Raw genomic sequence first — 24,703 nt, forward strand, 5'->3', positions numbered from 1 at the left:
GGGGAAAAATGCATCTGAGAAGCAGCAAATATTTCAATACATGGTTAAACTAGCGTTTGTAAAGTGTTTTAGATTAACACTTTAACTGACAAGACATGTAAAATAAAATGCATTACCCCAAATGGATGGATGGGAAAAAAGTGCAGTACTTTTATGGAAATGTGCAACTGTACTCTTACATTTTGATTGAGATACACAAACTTTCAAAACAACCCTGGACTGTTCAAGAAAGTGAAATATGAAGGGAGGAATTTAAGATTATTACCTTTTTATAATCTTCTGTGTTCAGTCACTACCAAGACATTTACAAAGTGGCTAAAAATGTTTTCTAATTCAGCTTTTCTAAAGGAAAGTTTCTCATGTAGGCTACGACACAGGATTTAATTTCCTTTATCCATATATTTATTGAAGGCACATCTGTTTTAATTTAATCTCAGCTTTTTAGCTGCAGTATTCAAAAACCATGAATATTGATTGTGGAGTCATTGTTGAAGTTTTCCTGATATGTTGATGGAGAAATAACTGTTTTAACAAACAGTTGAGAGCTTTTAATTAAAATAATATCTATTAGTTATTTTACAGTGAGACTTGTTCATCCTTTAACAATTTCTTCTGAGGGGGAGCAAATTGCAGGATCCCAGAAAATACGTATTTGGAGGTTAAGGGTCTTGATCACAAAACAGTAGAGACCATAAAAAGACCTTCTACCTTTTGGACAATAATAAGCTACTGGAATTTAGCGACATAGGGGAAAAGATAGAGATATAATTACTCAAGTTAACACAAATTATATGGGAGGTAATTGAGCAGATATTCACTAAAAAATAAAAGAAAATATGTGCAACTTTCAGATCCCCCAGCAGCGAGGAACTTATGTTATACATAGATAAAGTTAATTAGTCCTATACTTAGGATATGGACGTAGATTTATAAACGAATTGACAGTATTTGTGCTTAAGTTTGTGATTGTATCCGAAATTGCTTTTATTTTGAAATTTTACTTCCGGAGAAAACGGTTCGTCTCGCGAGAAAAGGAAATGCCCTCTGATAAGTGCTCATGCTAAGTTGTTAATGTGTTGCTGGAGTGTAAATGAAGGCGGTCATTCTAGCAGCTGGTTATGGAACCAGGCTCCAAAGGGATGTAGCGGCTGACAGCAGCGGGAGGTATGTTCATCTGTCGGGGTTGGCCAAGCCGCTGCTGCCGGTGGGCGACAGAGAGCTAGTCTCCCACTGGGTGAGCGCCCTGACCGCCTCCCGCTGGGTGGACTCCGTGTATGTGGTGGTGAGTTCTAGCTATAGTAGTTTGTGTGTTTTAGCCCCAGTTTGGACATGCTAACTTAACCATTTTCATTGTGCATGTAATAATGGATATTAAATGTAACTAAACCTCAACCTCCACCACCTTGGTGTTCATATATTCTTATTCCTGAACTTATTCCGCCTGGATAATGCGTCGACGTGACGTCATGTATCATCACTAGGAGTGGGACTATCTAAAGTTATTGAATAGGACGATAGACGATACTTGGCTTACGATAACGATATGGGACGATATTTTTTGGGAAAAGCATGGTTATTTAATTGGAAGTGTCTATTGATACGGAAACGTATCAATAGCCGCTGGGGCTATGGGTACGTTTTCCAGACCTTTTCTACATAAACGTAATGTGCCTGTGTTTTTGAGGATGGCTGAGTGGTCTAAGGCACCGCACTCAAGGATCCTTCCTTCCGCTAGCGTGGGTTCAAATTCCACTTTTGTCATATATATTTTTCATTTTAACATATTTAACATGACAAATTCCACCTTTAAAAATACATATACGAAAAAAATAAACATTTTAGGGTATTTCCTGGGTTAGGGTTGAAAATACATATACGAAAAAGAATAAGCATTTTAGGGTTAGGGCTAATGGCGAGGTAGCTAAAAATAAATACGAGCTAAAACAAAACTGACGGAACTTTAAGTCACGTGGTGCACCTATCACATCACCTAAACTGGCCAATGAGAGGCTTATTCCATTTGTTTTTCCAAATCCAAACATACTTGCATATACTCTGGGTATGACGTTTTCAACTCAAGTGAATCTAAAACAAGAACAACATAAACAAGACATTTTGGTCACACTTTACTTGAAGTTTTATGCATAACTTAAGGCTGACATTATGCTGTAATTTTCTGTTATTTGCATGAATAAGGTGTTGTTTCCTAAATTCTGACACCTTTGGAGCTACGTTGGCATTTTTAGGGTTAGGTGGAGGGATCTAGTGTGGTTAGGGTAACAAATGACACCTTATCCATCTAATGACAGGTGTCATGTTATAATAATGACAGTGTCATGTCAGTCTTATGTATAAAACATTTTTTTTTCCTATTTAATGTTCAAGAATTCTCACTTTTCAAACAGAACACAAAACAAAGACTTACAATTCATGCCAGTCTAAAATTAAAACCAAATCATGTCATGACGTCATTATTCAAAAAACTTATTCTTATCCGTGCATGCATTTTGCATAACAAGTATTTTTAAAAACATCAAACTAGAACAGTTTACACAGCCCAGATTTAAGATATGCATATATTAACACATGTACATTTTCTGGCAGAGACCATGGGACATTGACTATGTCTACTGCAGTTGAAAGAAACATTCATTTGAGAAACGCTTTATCGATTTTTATTCTGCCCCACCACCCAGTTTAGCCTTAACGATTTCTATGAAATTTACTCAGTAATGTCTGAATTACCCACCAAGTTTATCTGGATAGGATCTTCATTGCAATTATTCGAATATATGGGGATGCCTATTAGAGCTGGGTATGGATTCAAATTTCCCAAATCAATTTGAGTTGATTCATAGAGCCTGATTGGATTCACGGTTCAATTTGATTTTTAACTTGGTTACGGATACTTTAGTCACAGTTTCAATTTTACTGGAATATGAAAAAGATTCTCAGCGATCTAGAGCTGTAGATAGTTGAAAGTAACTAATTTTGTGAAGTAATGAAAATATTAATGTTTACATTAAGAACTGAGCCCAAAGCACTGCATTACACCTGGTAGAAAAGACCTATCAAATGATTGATTTTAGGATTTTATGAATAAATATTGGGCCATTCAAAGGAAAATTGATGAATCGATTTGCCTTTAAAGTGTGAATGTTCATGGTACTGTAATCAGGATTTTTGATCCAGATTGCTGGAGATTTTTCTTCCCACTGTAGCTGATGCATGTTCATGTGGATTTGTTTGTTTTTTTATATTTTTATATAAAATTTTATAATTTTATATTTTGATAAGCGCTATGAGATGGCTATTGTTGTAATTTACGCAATATAAAAAAAGTTAAATTGAACTGAATAACTGCCTAAATCTGGTAAAGAATGTATTTGGCACTTGGTGGAGGTTTGCACTCTCTAATGGCTCTTGTTTTAAACTATAACTGAATGTATAATGCTTTAATGCATAAATCCATCACTAATTATATATATGTTTTTGTTATTTTGACATTTACTTGCTACCATCTTCCTTTGTTTCCTTCTAGACCAATGATGTTTACCATGCTGCTTTTGAAGAATGGGCTGCCGGTCTCTCAAACGTCAAGATCCTCAACGATGGCACACGACACAATGATGTAGGAGAATAAATGCCTATTCTAAAACTACAAGTAGGGGTGGGTGATATGGGAACAATATCATATCACGATTTTTTCTTTGTGAAATCACGATCACGATTTTATCACAATTTTTTTCATTTAAATCATTCAGAATATTTTAAAGTTATTTACCTATAAAACAAACCAAATCACTTACTTTAAATCATCGCTCTAAATGGAAAAAAAGGAATAAAATATCATTTAGGACAAGGTAATAATGTTTTCTTTTCTTTTTTTTAATTGTATGTGAGCACTTCATCAAACTGGTTCCTAGTACAATTAACATCAAATAAAAAGACTGACAAGTTCTTTTAGTCACACAGTCTTTTTACTTTGTTTAACTAAAGTGGTGTAGCATTAGCATTAGCAACACTTGCTACATAACAAAGCAGCATATCAGTCTAGTGATTTCTATTTGTTATTGAGGTAATACACTCATGTTAATAAAATCCTACTTTAAGCAGTGTTTGAACGCCTCATTTCACACAGTTTAGACAATCATATCCTTTGCAAGATAAAATGTTACTGCTTTGGTTACATTAGGCCTGGGTGATATGGACCAATATTCATATCTCTATTTTTTTCCTCAAAATGGCAATAGGTGATATAAACTAAATTATTTTATTTATTTATTTTTTTTTTTCAATAGTTTTACTAGAAAAACAATAATGGGTCAAAGTCATTGGAGAAAAATTCCACAAAGACACTTTTATTAATCACTAGCAGCACAATATCAACATTTTGTGTCACTTTTGACTTTTTCCTTCATTAAGGCTGATTAAATTATGTAGTGTTGCTTTTTTTCAGGGCAGCTCTGAGTTGTTGAAAGTAGTTTTTAAAGTAAATCACATTCAGGACACTGTCTCTAAGTAATCCTTAATGATCTAATATCTAAGACATAAAACTGCCTTTAAAATGAATCTACTGAATAACAGTCCAGCTTGTAAACACGGAGCAGTTTGAATTTTGACAGCAGTAATAGAGTAAGTTTAAATCTGAGACATCTGAGGAGCAGTAAATGTGTTTTTAATCTTAATGTATTCATTAGAAATCTTTTTTAGTTTTGGTCTACTTTAAGTCAACTAAACATGGACTTTTTACCAAATCAGCAACTATTTGGATGAAATTAATTCTGATAATTATTAGACTTTCTTGACTCTTGAGAGTATTGTCATGTAGTTTTTATTTATTGACAAATGTAAATGAGTTTTGTCACCCTGCCTTTATTTTGTATCATTGAGTAAATTTGGCCATCAACAGTAACTGTGAGGCAAACTTTCAGTTGATGAAATCCACACTTACATGTCAGTCAGTGACACTGAGTAACACTATACGGCTGCAACAGGAAACACATTTCTCAGAGTTTTCAGAGCATCAGGTGTAACGAGATTGGCACGTATTGTATGACAATGACAAACTTTGGTAACACTTTACTTGAGCACAAAGGCTGACATTACGCTGTCATTGTTATGACATGACACGTGTCATTAGCATGAATAAGATGTCATGAAGGCTGTCATTAAGTGTCGCTCGTTACCCTTATCCCTCACCCTTAACCTTCACTCGCCTAGATCCCTCCACCAATTCCAAAAAATAGCTCCTTCATGACACCTTTATCATGCTAATGACAGCGTAACGTCAGCTTTATATATAAAAGCTCAAGCAAAGTGTTACCCAAACTTCTGACTTGTGTAAATTTGCTGTGGAAGTGAATAATATGGTTTTGCTTTACATACCCTGGTAAAAAAAATGTAATCTTTAACCTGAACATTTTTCTGTTTGCTCAATTATTAGGCTTCATTTAATGCTTGTTCTTTTTGGAGATGTGTTGTGGTTTAGTCTGAATCACATCTAAAACAACAGATTTGTATAATCACTTGTTTTCAGTTTCTAAAATAAACAAGGTATTTAAACAATGAGAGAGAAGATGTTCTGCCTTTAAACAAAGACCATCCCTAATGATCTGACTTGTAATCAACACAACCTTGCACTTAATTTCAAAATTATTCTTTTCATGTTTTTTTTTTTTTGTATCGTCTTGGGCTGGGCAGTATATCGAGATTTAAGATATATTGAGTTTTATATTTTGGTGATATGGAAAATTATAATATCACCTATATTGATATATTTTTTATAGCCTGTTTTGTAGGGGTGTTGAAAAAAAATTGATTCGGCTATATATATATATATATATATATATATATATATATATATATATATATATATACTGTATTTTTTTTAACCTTTATTTATCCAGGAAAGTCTTTTCCACTGCAGAGACATTATAACTGCACAAAGAAGTGCACTGAAACCTGGGCCTGTTGAGCAGATGGGGTTTTTTCAATAAAATCTAAAAAGAAAGTAACTAACTTTCTGCGTTTATTTGTTGTTCTATACATATACTGTACCTCAGTGAAGCTGCACTAAAATCAAAGTTGGTTTAAAAGCCACAGGCAGATTGTATGTTATTTTTTTATTTGAAGTTGTTGGCACATGGCATGTTAAAGCCAATGTTTTGAGTGTAAAATATGCCAATGAAATATATTTCATACATAATGTTCTCATGAAGGTGTACACATTTACAGATTAGTTGTTTCTTAAGTCATATATAAAAAAAGAATTCCAATAATCGCCTTATACTTTACTGGGATATATCGTATCGTATCCCATGTATCGGGATACGAATCGTATCGCCAAAGGCCAGGCAATACATACCTCTAGTGTTTTGTATTAAAATACTCATTTTAGAAGTCGCTGCTTTTGCTACTTCTCAAAACAGCATTAAAAGCACAGTTAGATGGATTTCTGATTGCGCCCGAACCACAGTTAGGGTCAGTTCTAATTGATATTTAATTACAATTATGGCATAATTATAATTGTAATTTTTAAAATCTGTTGCTGTCTATCGTAATTAAATTGTAATTGAGTTTAGATAAATTCCTTTGTAATTGTAATAATTTAACGCAAAACTGTGGAACCATGTTTAAATTTTATGTACAATTCTACACATATATAGTTAACAATTAATAAAACATGTTTCATATCAAGCTTTCCCACATTTCATCATTTACAAAAAATTAAATCTCGGGGTATACTGACACAAAAAAGGCTCAGATACCCTAAAATTCTTTAAGTGATTAGGAAGTCTAACATGGTAATCAGTAGATAGGAAAGAAATTAGATGATAGATATTTGTTTTTAGTGTATTTTACAGTTGATTTAAGACCCGTTATCATAAGAGATGCAAACGCAAGAGGAATGTTACATTTTATCTGCTTATTTATCAAAGGCTCAGTAATTGTGATTCATTGTAATTGAGAATTAAATTTTATTTGTCTTTCAGGGGAAAATTACAATTGTAATAGTAAAAAAGATGCTGGTCATATAATCATGATTGTGTTGTAATTGAACATGGAGAATTGAAGACATAATTATAATTGCATAATGTAATTGACCCCAACCCTTAGGTTCAGTGATTGTGATTATTTGTAATTGAAATTTAGTAATTGAGAACATAATTGTAATTTTAACTGTAACATAACGGTATTTTCTGAGAATATGAAATTATTGTAATTGGAAAAAATGCTGGTCACTGTAACTGTAATTGTAATTGAACATGGGTAATAGAAAATGTAATTGTAACTGAAAAACCCTGGTACTAACCCATACCTACCCCTAAACAAGCCACACTACAGAATTCACTCACACGTGCTGTCCCTTACAGGAGAAAAAGCCAAAAGTGGCACAAATTGTGCAGCTACTGTATTTAATAAATTGCTTCAGGAAATTTAAACCAGTATTATTTTTCTGGTCTGACTTTGTTTGAATTAAAAATACCGAGATTTATATCATATATTTGACATAAATCATATATACTGTATATATCGTAATTTTGAGAAAAAATATTGAGATATGTCGTCCAGTTATAGAATTGTCTAATTGTAATTGTGTGAAAAGCTGTTTTCTCTGTCCAACAGCAGCGTCTGGGTGCTGTGGCGTGCCTGCGTCTCGCTGTGAAACACTTCCACATTAAGGACCATGTTGTTGTTATTGGAGGGTATGTGTACATTTGTAAATGAAAAAGTGAGAAACAACAATCTTCATCCAACACATCACACTCTTCATCACAAACAGCGACACCCTGTTTAAAGAAGATTTCAGCCTCACGGGTGTTGAAGAGCGATTCTGTGAAGTGCAGGAAAAGCACCAGCACAGCAGTCTGGTGTTGTGCTACCAGTGCATGGACGACGGTAGGAGACGTTTTCAAATCCAAGTCCTGATGTTTTTTCTCTACATTACACTGCTTCATTGTCTTTGTTTAGAAACCCAGAAATACGGAATTTTGGAAGTGGATGATGAACTACGAGTCCAGTGTATGAAGGAGAAACCTCTTCCTTCAGAGACCAAGTCAAGGAGAGCAGTAAGTTTACGTCATTCTGGACAGTAGATAGTTAAAAAAGAATAAAACAACAGAGTGCACACGCTGATGGGAGTGAGATTCTTAAATTAAAAATCATTACCTTAAAGCACCAGCAAGAAAAGGAAAAGACAAAAATACATTTATTGCAGATGTTCAGACACTAGTGGGTAGGGCTGCACGATTATGGCCAAAATAACGATTATTTTTCATCAGTATTGTAATCACAATTATTTATCATATTATGGGAAAATCTGTGTATTTATTGCACTACTAACAATGTGTGCAATGCAAATTTAATAAGTTCTAATAAGTTCTATGGTTCCCATTATACCAAACTACATCTGCATCAAACTAGACTATTATTATTATTATTATTATTTTTTTTTTTTTTTTTTTGGCAGACTTCACAAACAAACAAAAAGTACAGAACACTCAATTGTCCAATTCTTCAGCCTAAAGGGTGTAGTTTGAAGCAAAGCTTATATATATATATATATATATACATACATACATATACTGTACCTACCCCTTCACAACAAAACAAAACACGGTTCTCTACATAATATCACACACAAAAAACATTTAACTTATATTACTATTTTCACAATATACATTCAATATATATTCTGCACAAGTTTTATATACATACAGTTTATACATTCACATCAAACATATACATATGTACACACATATACATACAGACACATTAATGTATATGACATGTATATAATAATATTATACTATTTCATATATATGAAATTAATTTCATCAATTAAATCTATAGTGGTAATATATATATATTTATTTTTCTTATACTTACTAACGATATATGATTTAAAAAGCTTTTTTAAACTGGTGGTTTGTTTTATTTCATCCTTTAGGCAGTTCCATAATTTAACCCCTGCTATTGTTCTACTCATTTGTTTCAATGTTGTTCTAGTGCATATTGTATCTTGAAATGTAGTTTTCCTCTTAAATTATTTTCCCCTTCTCTCAAGTGGCTTTGTGTTCATTAGCTACTTTACATTTTCCTTCCTGGTTTTTAGGGAAAATGTCATTGGGGTTTCCTTGAACCCAAAACATGTTTGTCAGGCTACCAGTATTAGTATTTAAATCACTTGATGTTTTTGTGTAGTGGCCCTTTAATGGACTGACAGCCTAGTGTACACTGAGTCTGCTCAGGGTTAATGTACACTATGCATTTTAGCTGGAAGTTGATTGCACTTTATTTTCATAAAACATACTGGGCACTTTTATAGACATATGTGGTTACTTTTTTTTTTAAAGAATTTAAGAACGTAATCTGTTGAAGAAGCAAAAGTTAAACTTTCTTTTGAAATACAGTAAATTACCATTTACTTGTAAAGGGGAATTTTGTAATTTTAGATATTGTGATGTGTATCGTGACATGCTAATCATGAATTGTATCGTCTTTTATGGTAATGCACAACCCTATTATTTGGGTAGTGGCAGAATTCCTCTATAGATGAAGTCCATGTACTGTTAAAGTCATACTGTATCTCAAGTGTTTTGTCCGACCTATGGTCAAATTCTTGTTAATTTTCTCCATTAATGTCAGCACATTTGTGATTGTAATAATGATATTTTATAATGTCCCTAAAAAAATCAAAAACCTGAGATATCTACAATCTTCGATTTCTTTCATTCTGTCTTTAGATTTACATAAACTTAGCAGACTGAGTGTGACCATAAGGGCACTGAATATGAAAGTCTATCACTACGTAGGACAGGTTCATCCCTACATGTAGTCAAAGGAGTCATTTATTGATTTCTGAACAAGAACTAAATATTTGCTTGCATGTCAACTTTCTGAATTGATCAGACTGATTTTTTTGTGTGTGTGAAAGTCAACTTTTATTTTTCAATCTTTGACAAAACTATGTGTTTGATATTTTCAGTGCCCTTGTTTCTACGTGTTTTCTAAGAAGGTCCTTCCTTTGCTGGACGCCTTCCTGGATGAAAACAAGGTAACGTGAACACTTCACAGACATTATTCACACCTCTCCAACGCTTCAGGGATTTATCAAACCAAGTGTTTATTAAGCAACCTGACTCAAGGGAAGACAAACATTCCTGTTAGTTTCCAGAAACCATGATACTTTAACCCCATGTTGAGTTATGGGAAGCATGGGAATGATAAACAGAAAGATTGTGTCATACCTGATGATTCCTGTGTAAGTCGGTTTTACAACAGGCTTTAGGAGGAACGCACCTACAGTACCTACAATATGAAGCTTCAAACGGGTTAGACAACATGAAGGATTTCACGTCCCACAAAGCATATAAATACGGCTGCACAAATATGGATGATAATTCACAGTTTTGGTAGAAAATTACAAGGAAAACTAACTTTTTGAACATATGGATCAACAGTTTCTAATAATCATTACATATAGCACATAATGATGTGGTTGAGAAACTGGATACCAGGCAGGGTTGGGGTCAATTATATTTTTCAGTTACAATTTAATCTTAAATTCTCCATGTTTGATTACAATTCAATTATGATTACAGTGACCTGAAGGTTTTCCAATTACAATTATTTTTTTATCCTCAGGAAGTCAATTACAATTACATTCTCAATTACCAATAATAATAAATAAATAATCTAATAAAAGTTAACCTTCCTCTTCTGTTAGCATCTCATAGAACAGCTCCTAAATCAGCTGTAAAATACACTAAAAACAAATATCTATCATCTCATTTCTTTCCTATCTATTTTTTACTTTGTTAGGTTTCTTAATCAATGAAAATATAGGTTTTAATATTTTTGTCGTGGGCATCCGAGCCTTTTTTGTGTCAGTATACCCCTCTAATTCATTTTTATTAAATGGTAAAATGTTGGAAAGCTTGATATGAAACATCATTTAATAATTAACTACATATGTGTAGAACTGTACATAGAACATGGTTCCCAAGTTTTACGTTGAATAATAGACAATTTGTATGGAATTTTCATGGCAATTACAAAGTCAATTATCTAAACTAATTTACAATTTAATTACGGCTACAACAGTGAGAGATTTCTTAAATTATAATTATGCTGTTATTGTAATTAACAGCACAATTATAAATGACCCCAACCCTGATACCAGGCTATATAAAATGAAAAGAACATGTAGACCAGGTCATCTGTAGTTTAAGTGGGGTCACCTAAAATGTCTAGTAATTGATTAAAACTAATTACTGATTATATTTATTCAATTATTTTTAAATTTGAAACACGACAATCTTAAACAACTGTATTATATACTTTCACTTTCTCAAGCAAATCTAGTTAAAATAAAATACAGTATAAAATTATCTGAGTTGGTGCAATTTGCCACTAATCCTGGCTAAAAAAAATGTCTGGGGTCACCAGAAATTTGTGATATTGAAATGGGGTTATGATCCAAAAAGGGTTGGGAACCACTAAAGTAGATCGTTTTACTCTCCAGCAAAACAAAGATTCAGAGCACAAGCATCAAGTCAAAGTAGTTTAGAAATATGTGGTTAATAAAATGAGATTTTACTTCAAGAATCCAATAGTTTCCCATCAACATGTGTAACAATGTGCCATTCTCACCATGAAGCTAACACGTGTTGTATTAAGTTACAGAATTCTCCACAAAGTGCTGAAGTTCCTGTTTGAATAATAATGCACACACAAAAACATACAAGGAATTTTCTAACTTAAGTCAATAGTTTCCAGCCTTTTCAGTCTCATTTAACCCTTTGTTTACATTATGGGAGGACCAAGTGTGTCCATGCATAGTACCATCTTAAAGGATGACAAGGAAAGCTCTCCAACTAATAGGTTAATGGTTTACATATATCCTTTAAGTTAGTGGATAATGTTTTAAAGAAAATCATGTTTTTGTCGAACACATTTTCATTGACCACAGGAGGCTCCTATTGAAGAGAAAGACGCACCTGGAAACTTTGTATCCTGGCTCATTCTGAGGTAATGTAATGTCTGGAGGTTTCTCTAAAATAGATTTTAAAGCAATTTCATAAATACCTTCATAAATTTCTGAAATCAGTTTATTTTCTTTCAGGGAACCAGTTTACGTTCATCCCATCTCTGGGCGTTTTGATGTTGGCAACTTGAAGTCCTACATTGAATGTGACCATTACTTTAAAGAAAATCTTAAAGATATTCAGTCTTACATGGTTTAAACAGGAAAACACTTTATTTATCAAAATAAAAACAATCAGAAAGCACTGAAGGTTGATTGAATCTCGACCATTTTAAATGATTATTTTGTAATTTTTTTTTAAATTAAAAGTGATCTTTGTAAATCACCCAGTGAGGAGTCGTGTACATTTGTCCGAGGCCTTTTCATGGTGGTTTTCCATCTTTGCGATACGGGAGCCAAACTGCATGGCTCTCTTAGGCAATAGTGCTGATTGGCCAAGGCCTAGCTTCCTGGCAGCCAGTCTCAGAAGGAGCTTCTCCCCGACCCCCCTCGGCTGAGTTAGATCTGCCTTTTCCCACACGGGCAGAGAGTTCAGATAGTTCACCACCTCCTCATCCAGGTAGGGAAACCTGTGGACAGAGTGCTCACCGTCAGCGGTGGAAGTCTCAATGGTAACATTAACTTTACTTTGTAAAAACTTCTTCATAGATACACAGACTTTGCTAGTATTACTAGAATCACCTTAATTCTTGCACACAGAATTTGGGTTTAAGATGATTCAAGCTTTATAATCCAATAAATTATCATGGAAAGAACACCAGCTCCAAGAAACTATTCTCCCAGAACAACTGTTGATACATTTTAACCCCGTCTTCATTCATGACTGCACCAAACCACTGTTATGGTAGGTACTTGTATTGTTGAGTTGGTGTATCTAAACAAGTGGCATGGCGATATGGCCAAAAAAATGTATCATGATATAAATTTGGAAATTTGCAATAACAATATAAATGACGGTAGACAAAATATTTCCAAACAGCACATTTTATTGGTGCAAATTATAGTTGCACAATACCCCGCGGTACCCAATTGTAATGGTTCCTACTATACTAGAAATTCTACACGGCGGTACTACCGTGAATTACGATACTACCAGTGCCAGTTTCCGCTACATAGCAGCTGCCTCTACTTTCCTCCCGGCTTCTGACTGCACGCTACTGACTTGAAAACAAATCAACATGGCAACCGGACTCCACAGCTGTTGAATGATTGGCTGTTTGCCTGTTAGTGGTGACGTCCGGAGATATGATAGGCTGTTTTCGCACTCTGTGTCAGCCCGTCTGTTAGCTGATTGGCTGTTCGTGTGTTTCTGCCGGCAAGAACTCCATGAAGACAGCTCCGCTTCGACAGAAACTCGCTTCAAAACAAACATCAAGCTAAAGTTCTGTCTCGCCTGGACGCGTGCACGGCTTACAGTCACAAACACGAGACAACACATGGCAGAAGCACCGGGCCCGAGCGGCTAATCTGCCGCGTCGTCGTCAGTTGCTAAAAAAAAAAACAAACTCCAAAAGTCCCATTTGGAAATATTTTGGTGTTAAACGAGGCAGAGACGGTAAAGCAATAGATCTGTGCAGGCGCTGTCACCAGCCATAGAACCCAAAGGAGGGAACACTTTTGTTTTTTTCCCGCACGGAAAGAGCGATCTTTTTATTTTTTATTTACAGATTAAAAAAAAAAAGACAGTGAATTTATCTTAAGTTTATTATTTAAAAGGAAACTGAATTATTCTTTTTTTATTTCAACCATATAAATTTTAACTTCATTTATTAGTTTTTTTATTGCTTATATGCTTTTGTTCCAGTACTCTTATCATGCACCAAACAACACTAAGTAATTAATAAGTATTTCTAACATGTACAAATACATTGCAGTTCATAAAAATAATAATAAAAAATGCTTCGGTATTGCGATATTACCCAAAACCGTGTTACTTTGTCTGGTATAGTATCGTGGTTAATCATTTTGGTATCGTGACAACTCTAGTGCAAATTTAAAAAAGGAGAAAAATTGTTTTCAAATGAGCTCTTTTATATTTATTACACATAAATTTGTACCAAAAACAATTGTGCATACAAGCAACTGGCCCTTCAAATGAAAAAAAAATAGGCTGACAATTCTAATACATAAACCTATATATTGTCTACAAAGGCAAAGTATTTACTTTGCAACATAAAACTGCAATGTGCAAAAATAAATATTCTAAATAATAAAATAGTGCAAACCCTTGAGTAAACATAACAATTAAATAATAATATAAATATAAATAATAAAATAATGCTAATGGTTTCCAATAAAATTGGAAACTAAATATAAATGGACCAGCAGTCAGGAGCCTCAATGCATTGCCACAAAATACACTTTAGCCAAGACTACCCATAATTACAGACAATTGTTTTTTTTATTATTATTTATTATTATACATTATTCCTCAACAGAATAAGTAAAATTCAGAAACAAATTTCACTGTAGGGCTACATTGTATATGCCATCATTGGTTCTCAACTTTTTTGGGTCGTGACCCCATTTTAATATCACATTTCTGGTGTGTCCTGAGACTTTTTTCTTTCTTTCTATAATTAGCTTTTGATAATGTTTGTTGCCAGGATTAGTACACAAGGTGACAATATGCACCAGCTCAAACATTTTATTTTAGCTCGGTTTTGTATTTGAGAAAGCGAAAGTATAGAATACAGTTGTTTAAGATTGTTGTTTGTGTGATAAAATTTGAAAAAGAATAATGAAAACATTTTAAAAATACTTTTTTATTCAGTATTTTTTTTTTTATTATTATAAATTATTAGACATTTCAGGGGACCCCAATTGAATTCCAGATGACCCCACATGGATTCATAACCCCCGAGGTTGAAAAACACTGCATTTTATTATTGTATTTTTGAAGTGTGCAGAAGTAGGGGTACATGGCTTGAGATTAAATGTCTGAAGGGGTACAGGACTGTGAAAAGTTCGGGAACCACTGTTTTAGTGTATTGTGAGGCTCATGCACGGATCCACTGTGCGGCTGAATCACATGTCCGTGGTAGATGCAAAAAGGTTTCTACCGACGACAGAGCGTTTGAAACTTCAGTGTGGACTTCTTCATATAAACTTGGCAAGGTGAGAAAAGAACCTGTTGTGGGGCAGCTTGTAGCAGGAATCAACGTTAAGCATTGGTGTAAATCCCTCTCTTTCGACACTCTGAAAGGGTATTATATCCCGAGCAAAATATTGCGTCGCTGCATTAGTGAGCTCTTCCCAGCGTTTGCTCCAAACCACTGAAGTTGCGTTCCTTTTGGGAACTAATTCTGGTAGGTCAGTCACAATCAATGCGCTGCTTTCCCCTTCCTTAGTTCCTCCTCGGTCGCCGAGGCCATGCTCCTCGCTCCATAAAAACGGCTCAGGGCAGTCTGACCAGAACCAACCAGGAGAGAGTTCTGTAAATATTACCCATCACTAAGAATAGCCTCGTCTGACCAAACTCATAGAAATGGGGTTTTATAGTGAGGTGTTACTTTGAAAGTGTGCTGAACAGCAACTGTGGGAGGTATATTTGAGGTCAATCTGAAATATGACAAGAAGCTCCTTCAAATATAAATACCAGTTCATTTACGATTAACCATGATTGGCTGAAAACAATTCCGTCTTGTTCAGATAATAATTATGTTTCAAAAGGGAAAAAAAAAACTGTCATTATGATAGCAAACTGCTCACCCACCTGGCTTCCTTTCCATGGTCTGCTATCACTCGATCATCTCTGCCCATGTTTCTGGAAGAGATCCTGCTCAGCTCCATGGAAAGTTCCTGGATCAGGCCCTGGTGTCCAGATGCCTGGAATCGGACTCTGTGTCTGGAATAACCAGCTAGTTGCTCATCTGCTCCAATTCCTGTTAAAATCACCTGCAGATGGCAGAAAGGATTGTGAAAACACATTTATTTCAGCAACCTTGTTTAGTGTTTTTATTGTCCAACAAATGACCTTCATTGAGTTTGTCACAGACAAACATTGAAAACTGCTCAGAGATGTGAATAGCTTTGGTTTCTTTTCATAAACACTTTCCATGTCAACCTAAAAGTGTAGTTACCTGCAGTCCAACCTAAACATCCTTATTTTACATTAATAATCCTGTTGGAAAAAGTAGCCTTACCTACATAATAAACTAATACTTAGTATTATAAAGTAAAGATTAGTTTTATCACTCTGAAGACAATCAATAATTTGATCATCACATGCCACAGAACGTTCTGGAGACCCCTCGTCTGTATTTGGGATGTTTTTGAAGGTAGGAAACACTAATAATTTACCTTTACACCTGTAACAAAGATTGTACTAATAAAGTGCCGTATTAACCTTTTTCCACTTCTTCACCTTCAACTAACAGCAGCACATTCAAACCTAAAGGTTTATCCATTAAAAGATCAGGTTTCTTTAACAATGTGTATGGAATGATTTTAGAATCAAACGCACTTTGTTTGCGTATAACGGACACAAATAGTACTATTATGAGAATAGTTAATTAAAATGTGACTTTAATTTACAAATCATAAATTTGAGATTAAAGTCATAACATTTCAAGACTAAAGTCATAACATTTCCAGAATAATGTCGTAATTGTATGAGAATAAAAATGAAATATCAAAAAAGGATCTTGACTGTGTTGCGGTCAAGAGGTGTCCAGATCCGATATTGATATCGGGCTAATATCAGCCAGAAAACGAATATTGGATTTTATCGGACTGCATCGAAAATCACAGATATAAGCTCCCTGATAAAAATTTCTATCCATAGGCGACTGTGGTTCACACTCCAACGTAATAGGTGGCGGTAATGCAGTGCTGGTCTTATAATTCTTTTTATTTCTATTTTATTCAATTGTAGAATACTGCAGATCTTATATTGAATGTTAAAATGTATGTAGCCAATTGGTTAATAATAAATGGGTCAGTTTTTCTCATACCTACTGTTGCTGACTATTGTTCTCTGTTTGAGTAACATCACTTGATCAAGGCTTTTCTAACATTCCACACTACAGATTAAGTAATAAAAGTATGTATGATTCGTGCTGATATCGTATCGGCTCAATATCGGTGTTGGCCGATATGCAAGGCTGCAATATTGGTATCATATAAAAAGTGAAAAAGTTGTATCGGGACATCCCTCCATCTAGAATAGAGTTTAAAATCCTCCTGTTAGCATACAAAGCTCTACATGATCAAGCTCCTGTGTATCTTAGACCTATTAGTGCCCTATCGTCCAGAACACTCTGCTCCCAGTCTGCTGGTCTACTGGAAGTTCCTAAAGTGTCCAGAAGTAAAACAGGAGGTAGAGCATTCAGCTACCAAGTGCCTCACCTTTAGAACCAGCTCCCAGTCCTTGTACGGGAGGCTGCTACTCTCTCCACCTTTAAAAGTACATTTAAAACCTACTTACTAAAGCGTATACGTATAATAGCGTTAACCTAACCACTAAGAAAAAAGCCCTAACCCTAAAAATCGGCATTAAGAACTAGGGATGTAACGATTCACTCAACTCCCAATACGATTCGATTCACGATACGATTCTCTCACGATTTATTTTACAAAATGGGACTGTAGACAAATTTTTTTTTTGGGAAAAAAACTAGAAAATACGGTACTATTTTCCTTTTATTTTTCATTGTCAAAAGAATTCCTTGATAAACTATTCAAAACAATGCAATTTAACTAAAAATAAATCTTGACTTAAATAAATAAAGGAATAATACAAATGAAAATGAAGCCTATTAATTTAAATTCTGGCTCTATAATAAACAATGCAAAACTGCATAATAGTTATTTTTATTTTTAAAAGTGCAACTGAAAATGTATTTTGTGCCTTAACAATTGGACTTTAAAAAAAAAAAAAAAAACCATGATTGCAATGATTTACGTCATATTTGTTTGGACCAGCAGAGGGCGCTGGTAATACAGTGGTCGGTTGGCATGCAGATATCTTGCAGTGAAGAAGAGAAGCTATGCTAGCAGACAGAGCTAATAGAAAAACGTGACTTTTACAGATATTCAAGTAATATTACAGATTTTCTTTCGGTTCTAATGGGGTAATGAATCATTTATTAACATATTTAAGAGTAGAAGGCGGCCAGAAAGAAACTATTAGCAGACTCCGCCCGCCGCCCACACTGCTGGTTAAAAAAAGTACTGCGATTCAATTTTCAGAAAATCGATATCAACCGTGATACCTATGACTCGATTTTTAACTGCCTTACGATTAATCGTTACATCCCTACTAAGAACTAAGATTATATAGTAGAACAACATAATATTCAAACACGACCCACCATCTACACATAGCTCTAATGGGCTGCAATGGAATGATGTCCAGTCAGACACAGTTGTGCTGGGTTGTAGACAACCCCCCACTTCTGTCCCTCATTGCATAACCCATCATACTGCTCACATATACAGTACATACATACATATATATATTGTTTTTCCTGCAGTCTGTGCCTTCTCCTCGCCCTCCACTCTCTTTCCTGTTTTAGGTGTCTTGATGCTGGAGCTGGCGGTTCCTGATCGATGGTTCACGGCTCAACTAGTCATGAACACTGATGGACTATCCTATTCTGTTTGCCCCTCTGTTCACTAACCCCAACCAGTCGAAGCGTATGGCTTCCACCTCTGTACCTGGTTCTGCTGGAGATTTCTTCTTATAAAAAAGAGGGTGTTTTTTTCTTCCCACTGTCGCTAAATGCTTGTTCATGTGAATCTTGTTGGGTCCTTTCTTTTTTATTATGGATAAGGATGTAACGATTAATTGTAAGGGAGTTAAAAATCGATTCATATGTATCATGGTTCAGATCAATACTCTGAAAATTGAATCTCTCGTCCAGAAGCGTAGGCAGCGGGCAGAATCGCCTACTACTCTCAAACATGTTCATAAATGATTCCTTACCCCTTTAACACCGAAAGAATATCTGGAATATTAGGTGAATATCTGTAAGAGTCATGTTTTTCTATTAACTCTGTCTGCTAGCATAGCATCTCTTCTTCATTGCTAGAATAGCTACATGCCAACCGACCACTGAGCTACTAATACCCTCTGGTCCAAACAAATATCTAATAAGTCCAATTGTTAAGGCACAAAATACATTTTCAGTTGCACTTTTAAAAAGAAAAATAACTATTATGCAGTTTTGCATTGTTTACTATAGAACCAGAATTTAAATTAATAGGCTTCTTCTTCATTTGTATTATTCCTTTATTTATTTAATTCAAGATTTATCTTTAGTTAAATTGCATTGTTTTGAATAGTTTATCAAAGGATTCTTTTGACAACAAAAAATAAAAGGAAAATAATACAATATTTTTCAGTCATTTGTCTACAGTCCCATTTTGCAAAATAAATCGTGAGAGACACTTTTCCCGCCATTGTTCCAACAATAACTCCAAAAGTTACCAAAGCCTAACAGCTGACCTTTGCAGATGAGATGAAGGGCGTCTGGTTGTGGTCTTCTGTAATGCAGCCCACTCCCCTTGAAGCAAACCACACGGCACACCCAATGCTGTCGTCCAGCACCGTATCCAGAGGATGCACCAGGTGACAAACGCGCTCCTGACGCATTTTTTGCAACTCTTCCTGAGTTATGTTGATTTCTACAAAATTCCATCTCCTGCCAGGAGCGAGGCCTTGTAATTCCTTGACACCGTTCCTTCCCGTGATTCTGTCTGGAACGTTGAAGGGATCAGCACAGACCCTCTGGGGATCTGTGGCTCTGTCTTTGGGCTTTTTCACTTTCTTGGACGTCTCGCTCAGCTTTTTGGGCTCCTGCAGTTTGAAAGCTACATTCAGAAGGTCTATGGGTTGATGGGCAGGGATGTGGTGGTCTGCTAAGGCAGCCAGGATCATTGAATCAATGCCCCCTGAGAAGAGGATGGCCACAGCAGCTTGATTCTCTGTGAGAGAAGGATTGCTTTGGTTTAGGAGAGGCAGAGACTGAACTCTCACTCTTACTGCCTCACTGAGAACATCAAGGAGACCATTCACCATTTCAAGCTTGTGTTTGTTTACTAAAAGCTCATCTAGACTCAGAGTCAGAACATCCTCCTCATCTAATGGAGTTGGAGTGGAAGTATTGAGTGGACAGACGGGTGAGGGGAGTGAAAGGCCTGAGAGGTTCATCTGTGCGCTGCAGCCACTGGGAACACATGCCTCTCCCACTGTTTCACTGGGATGAAACGCATCATTGGCCCAGGGGTAAATCTCAAAAGACACAGGTCTACATTCCCTCACAGTCTTCAGGTCAATCCTGTATACACCAGATGCTGGCACTTCCTGCCAGTTATGGCACTCAGATCCAGAGCTACGAGTGGCCACAGATGTCAGACTCAGAGCCTTTACCTCTGCATCAAAAGTCCAAAGTAAACTCCGCCGGCCAAAGAAGTCCCTGCCAAACCAGAGGTAGTCTGCTGCTTTCTGGTAGTAAACAAAGGCCCAGGGGCCCCTTACAGCTGACAGGACAGCCAGGACCTGTGATGGTTCACTGCATGATGACAGGTGCTCAGAAACTACAGCACAGTCATTCTGCTCTGGCACCACTGGGAGGCCTCCAAAAACCTCCCCATTCCACAGCAGGATGTTTCCATCTCCATCTACAACAGGCTGAGGGGTGAGAGGACCTCTCATGTGAAGAACGTGAGCAGAAAATAAACACGTGTACGGAACATTTCTTCCGTTTGCTGTGATTTCCTGACAGCAGGTGGGCCCTCTCCTTTTCAGCAGATCAGCAGTAAATTTGTGCTGCTCTGATTGAGCCGACGAGAGGCTCAGCAGACAGAAGATGCCACACATTGCTGAGGTTCAGAAGGCTCGTCTTTACAGATCCTGCAGCTCCTTTTTCATTCTGTCCAGCTCCTCTGTACACACAAATACAAGATCTATTAGTTTCATCACACAATTTGCAGTTTTTTCTTATGAAAAATAAAAGGTTAAATTGAAATATTTGATTGCTTTGAATTATTAAACTGTATTAAGGTGTAAATGTTGGCTGTTCGAATCCATTTCCCTTGTTTAATATTGGGTTTAGTCTAAAGAAAAACTTTTCTTTAGGAGTCACCCCGGCATTTTTATTATTTTTAAAGTAATATTATATATTCATAATTTATTTTATCATTCCTATCACCCATCATTCATAATCCCCTACAGAAATAAACATTTACAATGGTGAATTTTTGTATGTACATGCCTAAAAGCTATGAAGTGAAGATCTTCTAAGTTTAAAGCCCCTATTATGGATTGAAAGAGCATTTAACACATTTCTGTCTTTATGTACTTTTACTAGACCTGTTATTAATATCATATAATCTAAGAAAACAAATCTGTGTACTTGTTATTGTCTTCATTTTTAATTCACTTTAGTATTTTATAAAAATTCTTATTTTAGTGAATGCTGAAAATGTAAATATAAGCATGTTTATTTTACTGCTTCCTTCTCAAGCTCTACTTACTTTTGCATGAGCCCAATGTTTGACTTTTGTCAGCAAGGAAGAAAATGTTGCTGTTTCTCTGCTGTGTGTAGACCTTCTGATAGGGCATCAGCAGACGAAGACAGAGGAGAAAACACAAGAATTGTGAATGCATTTCCTTAAATCTAAGACTTTATATCATAACTGTAACTGTGTAACTGCTGAGTGTGGTTTTAAAGTGTGGACCATGTGTCTCTGCTCACCCGGTTTTTCTTCAGGTTTGAGAGCTCATCCACAGCAACCTTCTGCTCGCTGATCTGTTGAGGAACAACACAAATTACTTCCGTAATTAATTTACCCTGCACACTACAAAGCTGTATAACAACATTACATTGTTGAAAATTATCCATTCTACACATCAATGCACTAAAGATCAAGCAAGAAGGTATTTAAATATCCAGGAAAATCCCATAGGTTTTTTTTTTTTTTTTTACAGAATTCATGGAATTTAAAACTTTGCTATCCATAAAACGTAATGACCCCTTATTATGCAGCAGTAGATGTTTACAGGTGACGCTCTTGTTTCTTTTATTGACACACTGTCGCCAATACAGGTAAAAGGTACCCTTTTTTTTTAATCATGTTATCATTGATTTGTTGTTGCTGGTCCCATAATCCACAGAATAAGTGAATGATGGATGTCTGACTCTTTTCTATCCACTGACCTTAATGTGTAATCAATACATCCCAAAAGGTTTTAAAATGGATGAAAAGAAGACAATAACATGCTAACTACTTAGTTTATTTAGTTTTGTTCAAAGTGAAAGAACTTCAGTTTAAGATTATTAATGATCTTTACCCTACAAAGGTATTAACAAGAGAGATTTAATTTATGATGTCGGTTATTGTGTATTTAGTGAAGTCAGGACTGAGGATTTGAATCATCTTTTCTTTTTGTGTGACATAGTGCAGAGTTTCTTTCTAGAGCGATGTTCAGAAATTGTTTTGTTCTAAAAGGATTCAACTTAATATATTCACTGTTTCAAATGTGAAATTTGACTTGTTTGTTAATGATAAGAACATTGATTTTGGTGTGTGAATAATATTGCTTGGTTAAGAAAATACTATACTGTATTCATAAATGTTGTTTCTTTTAATCCAAGCCCAACTTTAACAACTGGAGGAATAAGCTTTAAATCTCTGCCAATGTTTTAAGCAGAAATGTCACTAAACTTGTTTCATTTATGAAAATTAATATATATATATATATATATATATATATATATATATATATATATATATAAAACCCAATTTGTTGTTTTATTGATAGCACATCGTTTTGCCCCTTAGTAGTTTTTTTTTTTTGTTGTTGTTGTTTTTTTTGTTTTGTCTTTCAGCTTTGTATTTGTACTTGTTCAATAAAAAAATACTAGGTAAGTTCAGGTATTCCTTGTTTATAAAACAAAATCAGGTTTTACTAAAAAATAAATAAATAAATGTAAAAACAATACATACTTACAAATCTTTTCTTCTTTTTTTTTTACCCAGCAGCACTGATAAGCAAAATTTCATGATCTGAGGCTACCAACGATGTCAGTTTGTGATACATTGTTTACAACTCCTTTCTGAACCACTGACTTTTGTAAATTCACGTTTTCAGACATCCATACGTGTTAGCCTAGCTTAGCATCAGCTTGTATGACTTTACCTTCCTGTTCAGTTCCTCCTTCAGTACAGACTGTCCCTCAGAGTTGTCCTTCTCATGTCGACCTTTTGAAGTCATGTTGTTGCGGAGATTAATAAACTAAAACAGCTCAGAAGTTTGTTACAGATGTAATTAGCTAGTCATTTAGCATAAACATCATAGTAAACATATGCTAAACGGCTAACACCATGGCTAACACAGCGTTTCCGGATAGGGTCAAGCAGCTCCAGCTGATTTCTATCTGTAGTGCCTCCTAGTGGTCGGTGGCTCTCACATACACACAATAATACATTATTCAGTTTCACACACTATTGCTCAATTAAACTTTTATAAATTAAATAATTGTCAGTAATCTAGAGAGTCTGTTTGTTCTTCCTGTTCAAATAAATTTTGTAAGTTCATACATAACTAATATTATTGTTTTTTTGCCGAGGTCGTGAAAGTAACGTATTACAAGTACTCACGTTACTGTTATAGAGTTGCTTTTATGGGTACTTGTACTTTTTTTTTGAGTATATTTCTGAATCAGTAATTTTACTCGTACAGTACGGTTCAAAAGAAATAAAGTAATTTGTATTCTACACCCAACCATTACTGAGTAAATTATTTTTGTTTTTGTTTTAAAATGATCAACGGACATTGTGAAAGTACAAAAAAGGAAATGACCAAAACAGCATTGACGGGAAGTTATTTTAGCAGTTCATAAATGTAGCTATACTTTACAGAGCCAATACTTAGAGCATGATATTTTTTTTTTCATTTTGATTTGAATTCATTAGTGTTATTTTGTGCTTTTTTAAAGACGTTTTGATGAAGTTTTATTTTATACAGATGCCAATTGTGTACAATTTTGTGCCTTCCTTTTTAAGTTCATACATGAGATGTTTACTGTATGCAAGAGAACCGTGGCAAGATTTATTACCAGCAATCAATGTGAAAGTAACTAGTACATTTTACTTTGAGTACTATTTAATTGATCTACTTTTAACTTCTACTTGAGTAGGATATATCAGTACTCTTAACACCTCTGGCTGTTTGTAGAAAAAGTATATCATAAAACATTTCAAACATATCCAGGGCAGATTTATGCTTATTATGGGAAAACGTATGTACAGCATACATTCTAACAAATGTCATCTGAGATACAGATCACATTTTGTTTAAAGATCCATGATAATCTGAGAGGGTGAGGAGCCAACCACAGCGATCCAATGGTTTACTCCACTTGAAATTAAACCAAGGAATCACTAGAGGTGTAAAGAGTACTGATATATTCTACTCAAGTAGAAGAACTGTTACTTCTTTGAAACAGTATTCAACTACAAATAAGTCCTACATAAAATACTCAAGTACAACTAAAAAATAGCTCAGTTAAATAGTACTCAAACTTACTTTCACACCCCATGTTTATTTTTGGTAATAAATCTCGCCCTTGCATACAATACGTATTTCATGTATAAACTTAAAAAGGAAGAGACCAAATCTTGCACAATTTGAACATAATTTTT

At 35.0% G+C, this 24,703-nt stretch overlaps 2 protein-coding genes across 2 annotated transcripts; one reads left to right on the forward strand and one right to left on the reverse strand.

Moving 5' to 3' along the window:
* Nucleotides 1–1,020: 1,020 nt before the first annotated feature.
* LOC114454968 (uncharacterized) lies at nucleotides 1,021–12,377 on the forward strand. Its single transcript, XM_028435943.1, has 8 exons — nucleotides 1,021–1,282; nucleotides 3,542–3,631; nucleotides 7,630–7,709; nucleotides 7,787–7,902; nucleotides 7,975–8,072; nucleotides 9,992–10,060; nucleotides 11,978–12,036; nucleotides 12,131–12,377. Exons 1-8 carry the CDS (start codon nucleotides 1,091–1,093, stop codon nucleotides 12,249–12,251), a joined length of 825 nt encoding a protein of 274 aa, XP_028291744.1. The 5' UTR covers nucleotides 1,021–1,090; the 3' UTR covers nucleotides 12,252–12,377.
* Nucleotides 12,247–23,426, reverse strand: asnsd1 (asparagine synthetase domain containing 1). The gene is made up of 6 exons (XM_028435916.1): nucleotides 23,199–23,426; nucleotides 21,754–21,807; nucleotides 21,533–21,608; nucleotides 19,503–20,941; nucleotides 15,768–15,949; nucleotides 12,247–12,621 (listed from the first exon to the last, which is right to left on the reverse strand). The coding sequence occupies exons 4-6, from the start codon at nucleotides 20,874–20,876 to the stop codon at nucleotides 12,375–12,377; spliced, it is 1,803 nt and encodes a 600-aa protein (XP_028291717.1). The 5' UTR covers nucleotides 20,877–20,941; nucleotides 21,533–21,608; nucleotides 21,754–21,807; nucleotides 23,199–23,426; the 3' UTR covers nucleotides 12,247–12,374.
* Nucleotides 23,427–24,703: the final 1,277 nt, after the last annotated feature.

Source organism: Gouania willdenowi, chromosome 21 (assembly GCF_900634775.1).
Source record: "Gouania willdenowi chromosome 21, fGouWil2.1, whole genome shotgun sequence".
In the NCBI taxonomy this organism is placed as follows: Eukaryota; Metazoa; Chordata; class Actinopteri; order Blenniiformes; family Gobiesocidae; genus Gouania; species Gouania willdenowi.